Source organism: Lepidochelys kempii, chromosome 6, assembly GCF_965140265.1.
Source record: "Lepidochelys kempii isolate rLepKem1 chromosome 6, rLepKem1.hap2, whole genome shotgun sequence".
NCBI lineage: Eukaryota > Metazoa > Chordata > Testudines > Cheloniidae > Lepidochelys > Lepidochelys kempii.
This window is the reverse complement of record NC_133261.1, coordinates 105647316-105661288: the sequence shown is the minus strand read 5'-3', so window position 1 is coordinate 105661288 and position 13973 is coordinate 105647316. Positions and strand designations below refer to the sequence as shown.

The following is a 13973-nucleotide window of genomic DNA, read 5'->3' as shown; positions in this document are numbered from 1 at the left end:
TCTTTCATTATACATTTAGCCCCGCTCTCCAGCCTTCCATCTTTGCTTGCTGTCTTCCACTTCCTCTATACCTTTGTTGCCCCTAGCCTCCATTTGAGGGAGGGAACATTATTGTCCCTCTGTGGCCCTGCAGCAATTTGACTATGTGAGGAGCCACTGAGCACTTCTGAAAATCCCACCCAGGTGAGCAGTTAGGACCTTTCACATGCCTGTCCACGAGCACACAATCCTTTTAGAAAATGAGTCTCCAGAGAGTTATTTTAAAATAAACACGTGGGCAATGCAAACTACCAAACTGACCATAGAAAACCATTGGAAAATTCTGACACTGGTGTAAAGGACACCAGTAATCCTAGTTCTAATCACACTAGCCATAGATTTGCTCTCAGGTCTAATGTGAACAAGGTCCCAGGCAGGAAATGCGTGAACAGCAAAATCTGTGGAGAGGAGAAAAAAAATCACTTGTGAAAAGGAGTAAAAAAGGCCCAGACTGGGAGTTAGGCACCTAAATATCTTTGAGGATCTGGGCCAAAATGACCCATCTTACATTTATTGTCTCCTCTACCGTATGAGAATGGGGGGTATATTAAAAAAGGAGAAGGATGCAGTTTGTAGTGCGACTCGGAAATTTGTCCCCAATCCGTCAGAGGCTTTCCAGTCAGACACACAAAGAAAGCTGTGTGCGTGGATTCCAGGGTACAATTTCCCCACTCCAGCATGGCTGTCTCCCATGACGTGCTGTCACTGAATTCCTCATCTAGGGAGCACATTCTGATCTCTCTGCTGGGAGTTTATGATCATCTGAACCCCAATAACGCGTTCAGCTTTTAGGCCCTGGCCCAGGAAAGCATATTGTGAAGAGTGGCCACTTCTGGGCAAAAACACTTCAGTGCTGGTGGAGCTCCAATCACATACTGTTTGCATAGGGAGGCTTCTGCAGGCAAGGGGGCCAGCAAGAAACCCTGTTCCTTCTGCCCTCTGCCGTCCCTGGCTTGTAGCTCGAATCTGCACTGCATGGGTGAAAGGTGGGCAAAATGTCCCAGAAAAACAAGCTTCATCATTGTTTGCTCTGCATCCTCTCTCCTAATTTTTATTTGATCTGATTAATGATTAATGGAGAACACTGCTGTTCAGCAATAATTAATAGAGCAAGGAGCAGTCCAGATCAGATGGACCCAGTAGGATCCTTTGCAATGTACTGTGAGTACTGTCTTACTTTTTCCTTGGATCCCTTTGATTTCTGATTATCTGTATTATATGCACTTTAGTTTATGGAATTATTTAGTTTCCATGGGGGTGACTTTGTAACAGGTAAAGAGAACACCCTGTTCTGTTTTAAAAAAAAAACAAAAATGCACAAAACACTCAAGGGGCCAGTATAAATTCCTCAAGGGGTGGAGGAGGGAGCTAGGACAAAGCAACTGCAGTTTATATTTTAAATGATGGGAAACTATCAACATTTTGACTAAAATGGCAGCAAAACATACTAGGAAGCCATGTAGACCTCTGCAGAGAGATTATTGCCAGAGATCCATTAATGACCCTTCCATTGTATTTGCCTTTTCGGAAACTGTACCAAAAATAGGTTTCAGAGTAGCAGCCGTGTTAGTCTGTCTTCGCAAAAAGAAAAGGAGTACTTGTGGCACCTTAGAGACTAACCAATTTATTTGAGCATAAGCTTTCGTGAGCTACAGCTCACTTCATCGGATGTCATTGGCAGTAGAAACCCAAGCATGAATTCTGTAGGGAACACTGCACCTTGTGTTTTATAGCATATTTTTATTGAATTAGCAGTTTATAATGACTTGGTAAACTGTGGAAGCAAATATAGCAGCAACAGCAATCCTGAAGTGTAGATTATAAAAGTAAATTCTGTTTGTAATCCAAGTTTTACTGGGAAAAGGTGTTCTGAAAGTTTTCAGTCTTTTGCAAGTTTATATGAACCTTAATACGATCTAAGCTATCTCATTTGAGAGAGCATGTGATCTCATAACAAATTTATCAGGAAGCATATATTTCTTCTGAGAGTTATTGGCATCTGAAATGTGAAATCTTGAAAGTGAGCCTTTTACATTTTTGAGAAAGGAATCTGTTTCTAGATCCATGCCCTGCTGTCATTAGTTCTGGCTCTTTGTGACAGATTAAAAAGGCCATATACAAACATTTGTGTCTTGGAAAGGTGAGTTCTATGAACTGGCCTGGAATGTGATATCAGTGGGACAAATTCATCCATAGTGTAGCTCCAGTGGATTCCATGACAGGTGTTAATCACTGAATAGTAAGCAACAGATCTCATAGTACACAGGAAAAAAGGAATACTTTTCTTAACTAACTTCTGTAAATCTAAATATTTTACAGAATAAATCCAAAGGAAAATGAAGCCCACCCTCTCTGTGTGTTTGTTACTGACTGGACTTCAAGCAGTCAGTCATTGTCATCGCCAGCCTGATCATCGCAATGACTGGGATGGTCATAAAGATGCATCCACCAGGGAACACAATTGCCCTGTTGAAGAAGTTTATCCATGTGAAAGTAAGGCCTACTTCAAACTGGCCCCCAGCAATATTGACTTCGCATTTAGATTTTACAAGCAAGTTATATCAGAGGCAGCTAACAAAAATATTTTCTTCTCTCCCATAAGCATCTCTACTGCCTTTGCAATGCTGGCACTTGGGGCTAAATCAGCTACTCTGAATCAGATTCACAAAGGACTCACCTTTGACCTGAACAAGACTCAGGAAAAGGAGATACATGAAGGCTTTTGCCATCTCATTTGTGCGCTAAACCGTCCAGACAGGGAGATCCAGCTGAATATGGGAAATGCCCTTTTCCTAAGAGAGACACTGAAACCACTAAAAAAGTTTTTAGAAGATGTTAAAAACTTTTATAAATCAGAAGTTTTTTCTAGTGACTTTAACAATTCTACCAATGCTGTGAAACAGATCAATAATTACATTGAGAAGAAAAGCCACGGGAAAATTGTTGATTTAGTCCAGGATCTTGATCCACTCACTGTAATGATTCTCATTAACTACGTTTTCTTTAAAGGTAAGAGCTGTTATAACGTGGGCGTTTACTGCAACCATGAGCTATGGAAGGTTGACTAAAATCTAGGACAATAAAATTTCAATTTATATTTTAAATGAAGGGACCCTGTCATCATTGCTGGGCCTGTTAATTGCTCTATCTGGGAAATACTCCAATCTGGAAAGTCATTCTATAAGATTGCAAATGTGTTTTTTTCCTCACATAAGAGTGGAAGAAACTGATTTTGAAGCAAATACCTACAATTCTATGCAACATATATTAATCTGATGGATATATACAGGCTCAGTTTAGACATGATGTTCATAACTCTATCAGTTAATAGTGGCCTTTAATCATCTAAGAGAATAGCACTAAAGCCTAGCTTCATAAAATCGAGAGGTGTATCAACTTATAAAACAAATTTGCTGTAAATAAAGGTGCAGGATCAGATCCTGTGGGCTTAGTGCACTTGAATTAGTCTGATTCATACTAATATTTCCTTTTTGCAGTATATTCAATTGCATTCTCTTTCTTTTTTGCCATAAGCCGATTGGGAAAAGCCCTTTAATTATTTTTACACAAAAGAAGAGGATTTTTTTGTGGATGGGGAAACCTCTGTTAAAGTTAATATGATGTACCGCAAGGGCAGTTACAAACATCACTATGATAAGGAGCTGTCTTGCTGGCTGGTGCAAATACCTTACAGCGGAAAGGCTGTCGCATTGTTTATTCTGCCTGATGAAGGAAAAATGAAGGAGGTGGAAAAAGCTCTCATGAATAAAACTTTGTCTAAATGGAAAAAGGCCTTCAAAGAAAGGTAATCTTTTAGCTACAGCTACATTAAGAAATGTTTTACTGCAACAAAGGAGGGCAACAAAAATGATTAGGGTTGGAGCACATGGCTTATGAGGAGAGGCTGAGGGAACTGGGATTGTTTAGTCTGCAGAGGAGAAGAATGAGGGGGGATTTGATAGCTACTTTCAACTACCTGAAAGGGGGTTCCAAAGAGGATGGAGCTAGACTGTTCTCAGTGGTACCAGATGATAGAACAAGGACTAATGGTCTCAAGTTGCTGTGGGAGAGGTTTAGGCTGGATATTAGGAAAAACTTTTTTACTAGGAGGGTGGTGAAGCACTGGAATGGGTTACCTAGGGCGGTGGTGGAATCTCCTTCCTTAGAGGTTTTTGTTAAGGTCAGGCTTGACAAAGCCCTGGCTGGGATGATTTAGTTGGGGATTGGTCCTGCTTTGAGCAGGGGGTTGGACTAGATGACCTCCCGAGGTCCCTTCCAACCCTGATATTCTATGATTCTATGAAATTAGGACAGAATCTCACATGAAAACAAACTATTAAGAGCAGATAGTTCAGCTGAAATCTGCAGACAGAGGGCCCCTTAAAGAACAGGCTTCCCTTTCCTTTCATGAAAAGGGGCAGATGGGAAGAATGATTTAGTGGATAGGACCTTGAACTATGACTCAGGAGACCTGCGTTCAGTTCCTGGCTCATCCACAGATTTCCTTGGGCAGGTCACTTTATCTGATGTTTGCCCAGGTTCCCCATCTGTAAAATGAAGATAATACTTCCCTCCCTCACAGGGGAACGGTGAAAATAACATTTATTCATTAACTGTGAGGCACTCAGGTAGTGTAGTGATGAGGGCCATACACAGTCTGTTGCTTCTGTGGCAGGATCAGGGTCTGCATGGGGACTAGGTGAGTTCTCACCAGGTGAGAAGCAGAATACTATGCTCTCCCAATGATCCTGTGATGATTATATAGAAAACGTACTAGAGCATGGGGGTTCTGTGATGGGCAGGGTATGGAACCTTAGTCCAAACTTACCCTCCAGGGCAGTGGTTCTCAACTGTGGTCCATCACTTGTTCAGGGAAAGCCCCTGGTGGACCGGGCCGGCTTGTTTACCTGCCACATCCACAGGTTTGGCTGATCGCGGCTCCCACTGGCTGCGGTTCGTCACTCCAGGCCAATGGGGGCTGCAGGAAGCGGCGTGGGCCGAGGGATGTGCTGGCCGCCCTTCCCGCAGCCCACATTGGCCTGGAGTGGCGAACCGCGGCCAGTGGGAGCCGCAGTTGGCTGAACCTGCGGACACGGCAGGTAAACAAACCGGCCCGGCGCACCAGGGGCTTTCCCTGAACAAGCGGTGGACCACAGTTGAGAACCACTGTTCTAGGAGTATGTCTACATTGCAATAAAAACCCGTGGCATGGAGTCTCACATCCTGTGTCAGTGACTTAGGTTCGTGGGACTCAGGCAGAGCTGGAGTGTGGACTGTGACTGGACTGTGTGTGGACTGTGGCTGCAGTCCAGACTCTGAGACCCAACACCTTGCGGAGTCTCAGAGCTGACATATCAGCCTGAGGGTCTACCTGGGCCAGCTGCAGCCATGCTGTGGATCTTTTATTGCAGTGTAGACATACACTTAGGTTCCTCCCGTGTGTTTTACTTGGGGGGAAAGGTGACCCAGGTCTAAGTTACACACACCAAGTTGTCACTCTCTGTACTGACTGCAGAGGCAGTGTGGTCCAGTGGGAAGGCACTGAGCAGGGAGTCAGATGACTGGGGTCCTTTTCTGGGCTTTGCTACTCATCTGCTGTGAGACCATCTCTCTGTGCCCCAAGCCAGGTCTACACTTAAAATTTAGGTCGACATAGCTTTGGTGCTGAGGGGTATGAAAAATCCACAAAGTGCTGTAGCTATGCCAACCAAACCCTCTGTGTGGACACAGCTAGATCAATGGAAAAATCCTCCATCAACCTAGCTACCATCACTTGATGCGGTGGAGTTCCTACAGTGATTGACAAAGTCCTTCTGCCTCTGTTGGCTGAGTCTAACTATTGGGTTATAGAGCCATAGCTACAGTACCACAGCTAGGCTGCTGTAGCACCCATAGTGTAGACATGGCCTCAGTTTCTCCATTTGTAAAATGGGGCTAATGATACTGATACTGAGAGACTTACCAATGAATTCCCTGATAGTGGGGAGTATGCATCTGGCACGGGCACCTTTGCCACCACACCTTGCCACAGGTTTCCTTATGTCCCTGGACAGGGGACTTGTTGAGACTTGTATGTGGCATGGCCAGAATACTACTCCACTCTGGCAATTGCCAGGTGGCAGATGGCCTGTTGGAGCACCTTAACCTGCTGCCCGAAATTAGAATACTACCAAGGCTTCTCTAATCTACACTAGGCCCAGGGCCATCATAAAATAGCTCCAGAATGAGTGAACTACAGTAGAATCTTGCATAAAGTGGTATAGTTGAGAATATAGGCCTTGGACAAGGAACTCTCTTCCATAGATACTCAGTCCTTCCTCAAACACACTGTTCAAACCTGCTGGTCAAATACAGCACGCAGACTCTTTAACAGTTTGAGAGGAAAATACAAGTGCCACCAACTTGACCCTATTCTGTAGTGGTCTCTGAATGAGACGATTTGCCAGAAATTTTCTGTATTTCTTTTTTAACAGAACAATATATCTGCACATTCCAAAATTTTCCGTTTCTGGTACCTATGACATAAAAGAGATATTTCAGAAAATGGGTGTGATCGATGTGTTCACTGACCAAGCTGATCTGTCTGGGATCACTGAAAAGTCTGAACTAAAGGTTTCAAAAGTAAGTTTGTAAACAAAGATGGTAACAAATGGATTTGTCTGTTCCTACAAATGTTACATTTATATTTTATAACATTGAAGGGTTTGATCCTGCTCTCATTGAACTCATTGGCAAAACTCACTCCGACACCAGTGGGTACAAAGAAAAGGGGACAAAGAGAGTCTGTCTCTGCTAAAATTGAGAATTAACATGCTTAGAAGGGATTACACATGTGTACAGAGGCTGGAGGACATCAGGAAAAGACAAGTACAAAATAAAATAATATTTTGGCCATTATATAGAATTATTAAAAGGTAACAAATTGGACTTGGCAAAATATTCTCTAACTCTCATTAGAGATAGGCTTGGAAGTAGAGTCCTACGCGGATACAAATTTATATCCGCAGATGCAGATATCTGTGGATATAAATATCTGCGGAATCACAGAGCTCTCCCAGGAACTGCAGTAGCCAAAGGAGCAGAACGTGGGACTGCCGCTCCCAGGAGCCGGGGCCCCACACTAGCAGCTCCTCCGGCGTGGCTGTACTGCCTGCAGCCCTGCCCCCATCTCTTCCACACAGCTGTCTGCATCTCCTGTCTGGGGGCGGGCATGCTGCTTGAACACAAGAGTGCGACCAGGGACAGCTGCCGGTGAGCCTGGTGCCCACTCGCAGTGGCCGCGACTGGGGGTAGTACAGCCGACCCAGAGGAGCTGCCAGCGCTAGGCGCTAGCTCCTGGGAGCAGCAGCCCCACGTTCTGCTCCTTTCGCCGCTGCAGTTCCCGGGAGAGTCCTGCAGTTCAGTGGATATCGATTTATATCCATGAATATCTGCATCCATGGATATCAGTTGGTACCCGCACATGGCTCTACTTGGAAGGACTACATTTTTATCAATAAATGTCGATTTAACCATAGTCACACAAACCAATGAAAAAAAAAATTTCCATCAATGATAATCTAAATTAATGGCTAGGCAGAGTAAGAAAAAATGTTCCTTGAGAATGTGTAAGAGAATGATTTAAGGATATTTACTTTGTATGTTTGGACACGTGATGTTGACGATTTGTGTTTCAATGGTTGTAAAGGGATAACACTTTGAATCTCAACATTTACTGTCACTAAATAATTATTATCGGCCCCCCGCCCATAATTTCCTGCAACTGTGAAAATGTAAATGAATAAAAAGAAAAAAGCGTAGAAACTTGTAATTTTGCACAACTATGAAAATGTAAATAAATCAATATAGAAAAATGCTTAAAAATAAACATTGATATTATCCATCAACATTATTTTTAAAAAATCTCGTATTCTGCCAACCATCAACATAATGCCTCACCAACATCTTTGAATTCTTTGGTGGGGGGCTCAACACACATGTACACAAGGGTGATCCAGTGGGTATAGTGTGCTTTGACTTTCAGGAAGCCTTTAACAAGGTCCATCACAAAAGGCTCTTTAGCAAAGTAAGCAGTCATGGGATAAAAGGAAAGAACCTCTCATGGATCAGTAACCAGTTAAAAGGGAAAAAAAAGAGTAAGAATAAATCATCCATTTTCAGAATGGAGGGAGGTCCCAAGAATCTGGACTGGAACCAGTGATGTCCAACATCTTCATAAATGATCTGGAAAAAGGGGTAAACAGAAGGAGTTTTCCTGCCAGCATACTAACACCGCCTCAATGTTAGCTAAGCCAACAGAAGCACTTTTATCAGCTTAGCTACCTCTACACTGGCATTGCTATATCTGCTAGGAGGTGTGGGTTTTTCACACGTGCGGCCAACCTAGCTATTCCAGCAACACACTTTGCAGTGTAGACTTGGCCTTATCCTAGCTGATTCTTAACAGTTGATTTTCTAAAGAACGGTGTTTTAAAAATAAACAAATTTATCTCTTGCTATTATTCAGGGCTCAATAGCCAATGTAATGTTTTGCTTCATTTCCTTGCAGGTCATTCACAAGGCTGTATTGAATGTTCATGAGAACGGCACTGAGGCTGCAGGAGTCACTGTCGTGGAAATTTCATGGAGGTCTGGTCAAATTTCTGCTCCTCCTCGAATTAAATTCAACAGGCCCTTCTTGCTGATGATTTTTGATAGGCATACCCGCAGCATCCTCTTCTTGGGGAAAATCATAAACCCTAGTGGAAAATAAGTGATCAGCTGCTGATCATGTGTGCAGTGCTTCCACGTAGTGCTGGCAAAATTCAGGTGATTCAGCAAAGGACATGCACAGTGCTAGGGACTGTATTTAGACCATTATTAACGTACATTCCTAAACCCACAAAACATGAATGTAGCATTTCCTTGCCTATAAACAGCTGATATTGCTTCCTTGCTGTGTACAACTTACATCATAACAAATCACCAATAATCTAAATAAACCTGATTTCCTTTCCCCTGTTTTGTAAGTAGTCCTTACTGAAAGGCTCCTGTGCGGTCTTTAAGATACAAAGGGCTTGGATACAAAAACAATTAGCCCACCACGAGCTGGGGTGTGAATCTACCCTGCACTAGCCTGCTGTGGACTTACTGTCAGTGTACACCCTGCTGACATGCATTAACAGTTTGTTAATGTGCTTTGAGCTCCTTCCAAAGGGAGCTAGATCAGAATGCTCTAATGAAGTCTTGACACACGTGAGCAGGGTATACATGGACAGATAGACCACAGCAAGGTAGGGCAGGATAGATTAGCAACCCCAGTTTGCCATGGTCTAATTGTTCGTGTAGACAAGACTAAAGTCTCTCAGATGAGTTGATCTTTCCTGTACTCCTTAATTTTTTGGGGAAGGGGGACTAGTCTGTTTTATCAACGTGATTAACTGACTGGTGATGATTGTTCCCAGCATCCTGTTCTTTGATACGGCAAGGAATTCCTGGTCTGGTCTCTTCTACTGTGGGTCCAGGTGCTGGTCTGAAGTTGCAGATTCAGCTACTGGGTTAATTTTCTTTTGGGGTTTGTCTACACAGGGAAAAAGCCTGCAGTAGCTGGTGTACACTAGGTAATGCACACTAGGCACTCTGCACTAATTCCCTGTGTATAGACTCTTACTGTGGACCAAGATCAGGTCTACACTACAGACCTATGTCATTTGTAACTACATTGCTCAGGGGTGTGAAAAATCCATGCCCCTGAGTGACGTAGTTATACTGACCTAACTCCCTATGTAGATAGCACTATGTTGGTGAAAGAGCTTCTCCTGTTGACATAGCAACCACCTCTCGGGGAGGTGGATTAGCTACGCCAACAGGAGAGCTCTGTCCTGTCAGCCTAGGAGCTTTTTCACTTAAGTGCTGCAGCAGCTCAGCTGCGTTGATACAGCATTTTAAGTGTAGACCTGCCCTAAGCATTCCTTTGTGGGCATTAGCTTAATGCCCTTTGGAAGCGTTCTAAGCTAACTGAGGGCACTCAGTGCACTGGAGGAGTGTCATTCCACAGAGAGTTAGAGAGGAGAAGACCGTGCACTTTAAATTCACACCCTAGCTTATTGTGCACTAACTTCCTCATATAGCCAAGCCTCGGTCTGCACAAGAAAGGGTTTGTCAGTATAGTAGCTATTACCGGCATTTCCGCATATGCAAACCTCCACCCGCAGTGGAGACAGCGTATACAGGCAAAAGAGGTGGGTTTTTTTGGCCAGAATAGCTTATGCTACTTCCCCAAATGAAATAAACTGTAGCAGCAAAAAATTGCTGGTATAACTGTGTCCACACAAGGGCTTTTTGCTGGTATGTTATTAAATCTTATAAAAATTCACACCCTTAAAGGATATTATTATACCGCCAAAAATTTCCACTGTTGACCTGCCTTATTCTCTCCAAAAGTTCTCGTTTTGCCTACCAACAGTTCACCTCTGTCGTCACATATTCTAGCTATCTTGTTAGTCTTTACTCTAAAACAGAGGAAGGTGGCGACAAATTATAACTCCACAACACCTGTTCTTGTGCAGCACACTAAGGCCATGGAACTTTCTTAGGGACTTCTAAACTACATTTAAACTCACAGAAGTAACACAGACTCACATACAAAATGCAGATACTGTCTGAGGAACTGCCTTTCCAAACGTTAACTGCATTATTGCGACTGTTACTGACTAAAGAAACATTGGGACCTGAAATTTTGAGTCTGGAACCTGCCTGAATCTAATTTTTTTGCTTTTGTGTTGTATCATTTTTCAGTAACTTTTAATCAATTAATGCCATTTTAAGATATTAGCAACATTAAAATTTTCAGTGTCAAAGTCTCTTTGAGGTTCTCATTATTCTAAAGCAATAAATTAATACTACTATTAATGAACTGTAGAGTCTGCTGATAAGGTGAGTCCAGAAATTTTGTACAGCAAACAAGGATCAAACATCGTCACTGAAAATTTTCTTTAAACTTTGAACAGATTAATATGGTCATAGATTAACACAATTTGTTGAGGAAGAGTCAACATGGCTTTTGAAAGGGAAGCCATACCTCACCAATCTATTAAAATTCTTTGAGGGGGTCAACAGACATGTGGACATGGGTGATCCAGTAGGTATATTGGACTTGAACTTTCAGAAAGCCTTTGACAAGGTCCTTCTGCAAAGGCTGTTAAGCAAAGTAAGTGGTCATGGAAGAAGAGGGAAGCCCCTCAGATGGACCAATAACTGATTAAAAGACAGGAAACAAAGGGTAGGAATAAATGGACAGTTTTAACACTGGAGAGAGGTAAATAGTGGTGCCCCCCAGGCATTTGTACTGGAACCTGTGCTGTTCAACATATTCATAAATGATCTGAAAAAGGGGTAAACAGTGAGGTGGCAAAATTTGCAGACGATACAAAATTACTCATGCTAGTTAAGCCCAAAGCTGACTGTGAGGAGATACAAATGGATCTCACGAAACTGGGTGACTGGGCAATAAAATGGCAGATGAAATTCAATGTTGATAAATGCAAAGTAATGCACATTGGAAAACATAATCCCAGCTATACATATAAAATGATGGGATCTAAATTAGCTGTTACTACTCAAGTAAATTTTTTGGAGTCATTGCAGATGGTTCTCTGAAAACACCCACTCAATGTGCAGCAGTAGTCAAAAAAGCTAACAGAATGTCAGGAACAATTAGGAAAGGGATAGATAATAAGACAGTAAATATCATAATTCCACTACATAAATCTATGGTACATCCACACCTGCAGGCAGTTCGGTTGCCCCCATCTCAAAAAAGCTATGAAAAGGTACAAGGAAGGGCAACAGAAATAATTAAGGGTGTGGAACATCTTTCATATGAGGAGAGATTAAAAAGCCTGGGACTTTTCAGGTTGGAAAAGAAACGACTAAGGCGGGAATATGCTATAGGGCTATAAAATCATGGATGGTGTGGAGAAAGTGAATAAGGAAGTGTTCTCGACTCGCATAACACAAGAGCCAGGGGTCACCCAATGAAATTAATGGCAGCAAGTTTAAAACAAACAAAACAAAGTATTTCTTCACACAATACACAGTCAACCTGTGGGACTCTTTGCCAGAGGATGTTGTGAAGGCCAAGCCTATAACAGGGTTCAAAAAGGAACTAGATAAATTCATGGAGGATAGGTCCTTCAATGGCTATTAGCCAAGATGGTCAGTGATGCAACTTCATGCTCTGGGTGTCCCTAGCCTCTGACTGCCAGAAGCTGGGAGTGGACTTGCTTGAATGTATAGGAAGTAAGTTGTCATGGGAGACTTTGAATCCAAATTATCTGTGTTATGGGATTATTTCAGTCACGTCCGAGTTACCTTGTAGCAGCTATAGACAACAACAGCACTTTTCTGTATACTGATTTTGGAATCTTGTTTTACATGCCAAAACCAAAATTAAGGCAATGATCAAGCTCTCAGATATGACAATGATATGATTGAGAGATATACAGATAGTTAAGCTCTCAGAAATCACCAGAAGTGGAATGTACAGCCTTATCTGTACAGAGCCTGCTCCCCCAGCTGGATCCCTCTCCCTCTCCCACACTCCAACTCCCTGAGCCAGCCCAGTGAAAATGAGCGAGTGAGGGTGGGGAAAGCGAGCGACAGGGGAGGGGGAGGGGGGGCGGAGAATGGAGTGAGCTGGGGCGGAGCCTCGGAGGAGGGGCAGGACAGGGGGTGGAGGAAGGGTGTTCAGTTTTGTGCGAGTATAAAGTTGGTGATCCTCTATGGCTGACAGGGGATGAGTCACTCAATGATTGCCAGTTTTGTGTATTCCCTCTGAAGCATCTGGCACTGGCCACTGTCAGAAGACAGGATACTGGGCTAGATGGACCATTGGTCTGACCCAGGATGGTCGTTCTTATGCCATAACAACTGGAGCAGGGAGCTGGGCCCAGCCCCGCAGCACAACAACTGCTGTGGTGTGGGAGGCTTGTTCTCCAACCCATCCCCCACCACCTTTCCTCCGCACTGGGCCAGGATTAGGGTTGCAGCGCTGGGCCAGAGGTTACCGCTATGGATGATCAATGCCCCTTCTGCCATTTAGTATGGTGCACCCATTGGCTCAGGAGGCTACATCTACCTTAATCTAGGGAGGGATTTGGGAAGGGGATGTCCCCACCACCTCTCATTGATGTACCTGGGCAAGTTCATCTTAAGCTGCTGCTCCCTGATCTGTCCTCCGACTGTAATAGTTGGCTTACTTCCTTGCAGCCCCTTCACATGACCCTGTTGAATGCTCATGAGAATCGCACTAAGGCTGCAGCAGCCACTGCTATGGAAATAACATTAGAGGCTCGCCTCCTACCATTAAATTCAACAGACCCGGCCTGATGATTGTTGATCAAACCACCCACAGCCTTCTCCTCATGGGGAAAATCATGAACCCTGCTGAAAAACAATAATGTATCCATTGTTATACACGTTGCAGTGCTTCTACTAAGTGGTGTGTGAATTCCCATGATTCTGTGCATGTTCAGACCACTAGATACTAGTAATCATAACTGAACTGTAATTAACATGTCATCCTGGACAAATACAATATGAGTGTGACAATTTTTACCCCACAAACAGTTTGATATTTCTTCCCCTGTCAAAAAACAAATTGGAATAAGGAATCTGTTATTCCTGCTCCAAAAAGCTTTGTTGGCTTAGAAATTAGATTCGTGTCATGGAAAACTCAATTACCCAATCTCTGATAACCAAGGAAAAGGCCTGGTAAGGAAATGATATTTGACATACAGTGCACATTATCAAAATAACCAGTCCTACTACCAGAGTCCCCCTGGCCTGCACAAGAAAATCCCTTCCACTTGCAATACAGAAATAAACACAGTGCACCCCATGTCCTATAACTCACTCTCTAATGCAGCTTTACCATGAGATTATAACAATATTGT

General features: G+C 43.2%; 1 protein-coding gene across 1 annotated transcript; it reads left to right on the top strand.

Moving 5' to 3' along the window:
• Positions 1-2375: 2375 nt before the first annotated feature.
• LOC140913905 (alpha-1-antitrypsin-like) lies at positions 2376-8791 on the top strand. The gene is made up of 4 exons (XM_073350713.1): positions 2376-3048; positions 3574-3844; positions 6513-6660; positions 8588-8791. Exons 1-4 carry the CDS (start codon positions 2376-2378, stop codon positions 8789-8791), a joined length of 1296 nt encoding a protein of 431 aa, XP_073206814.1.
• Positions 8792-13973: the final 5182 nt, after the last annotated feature.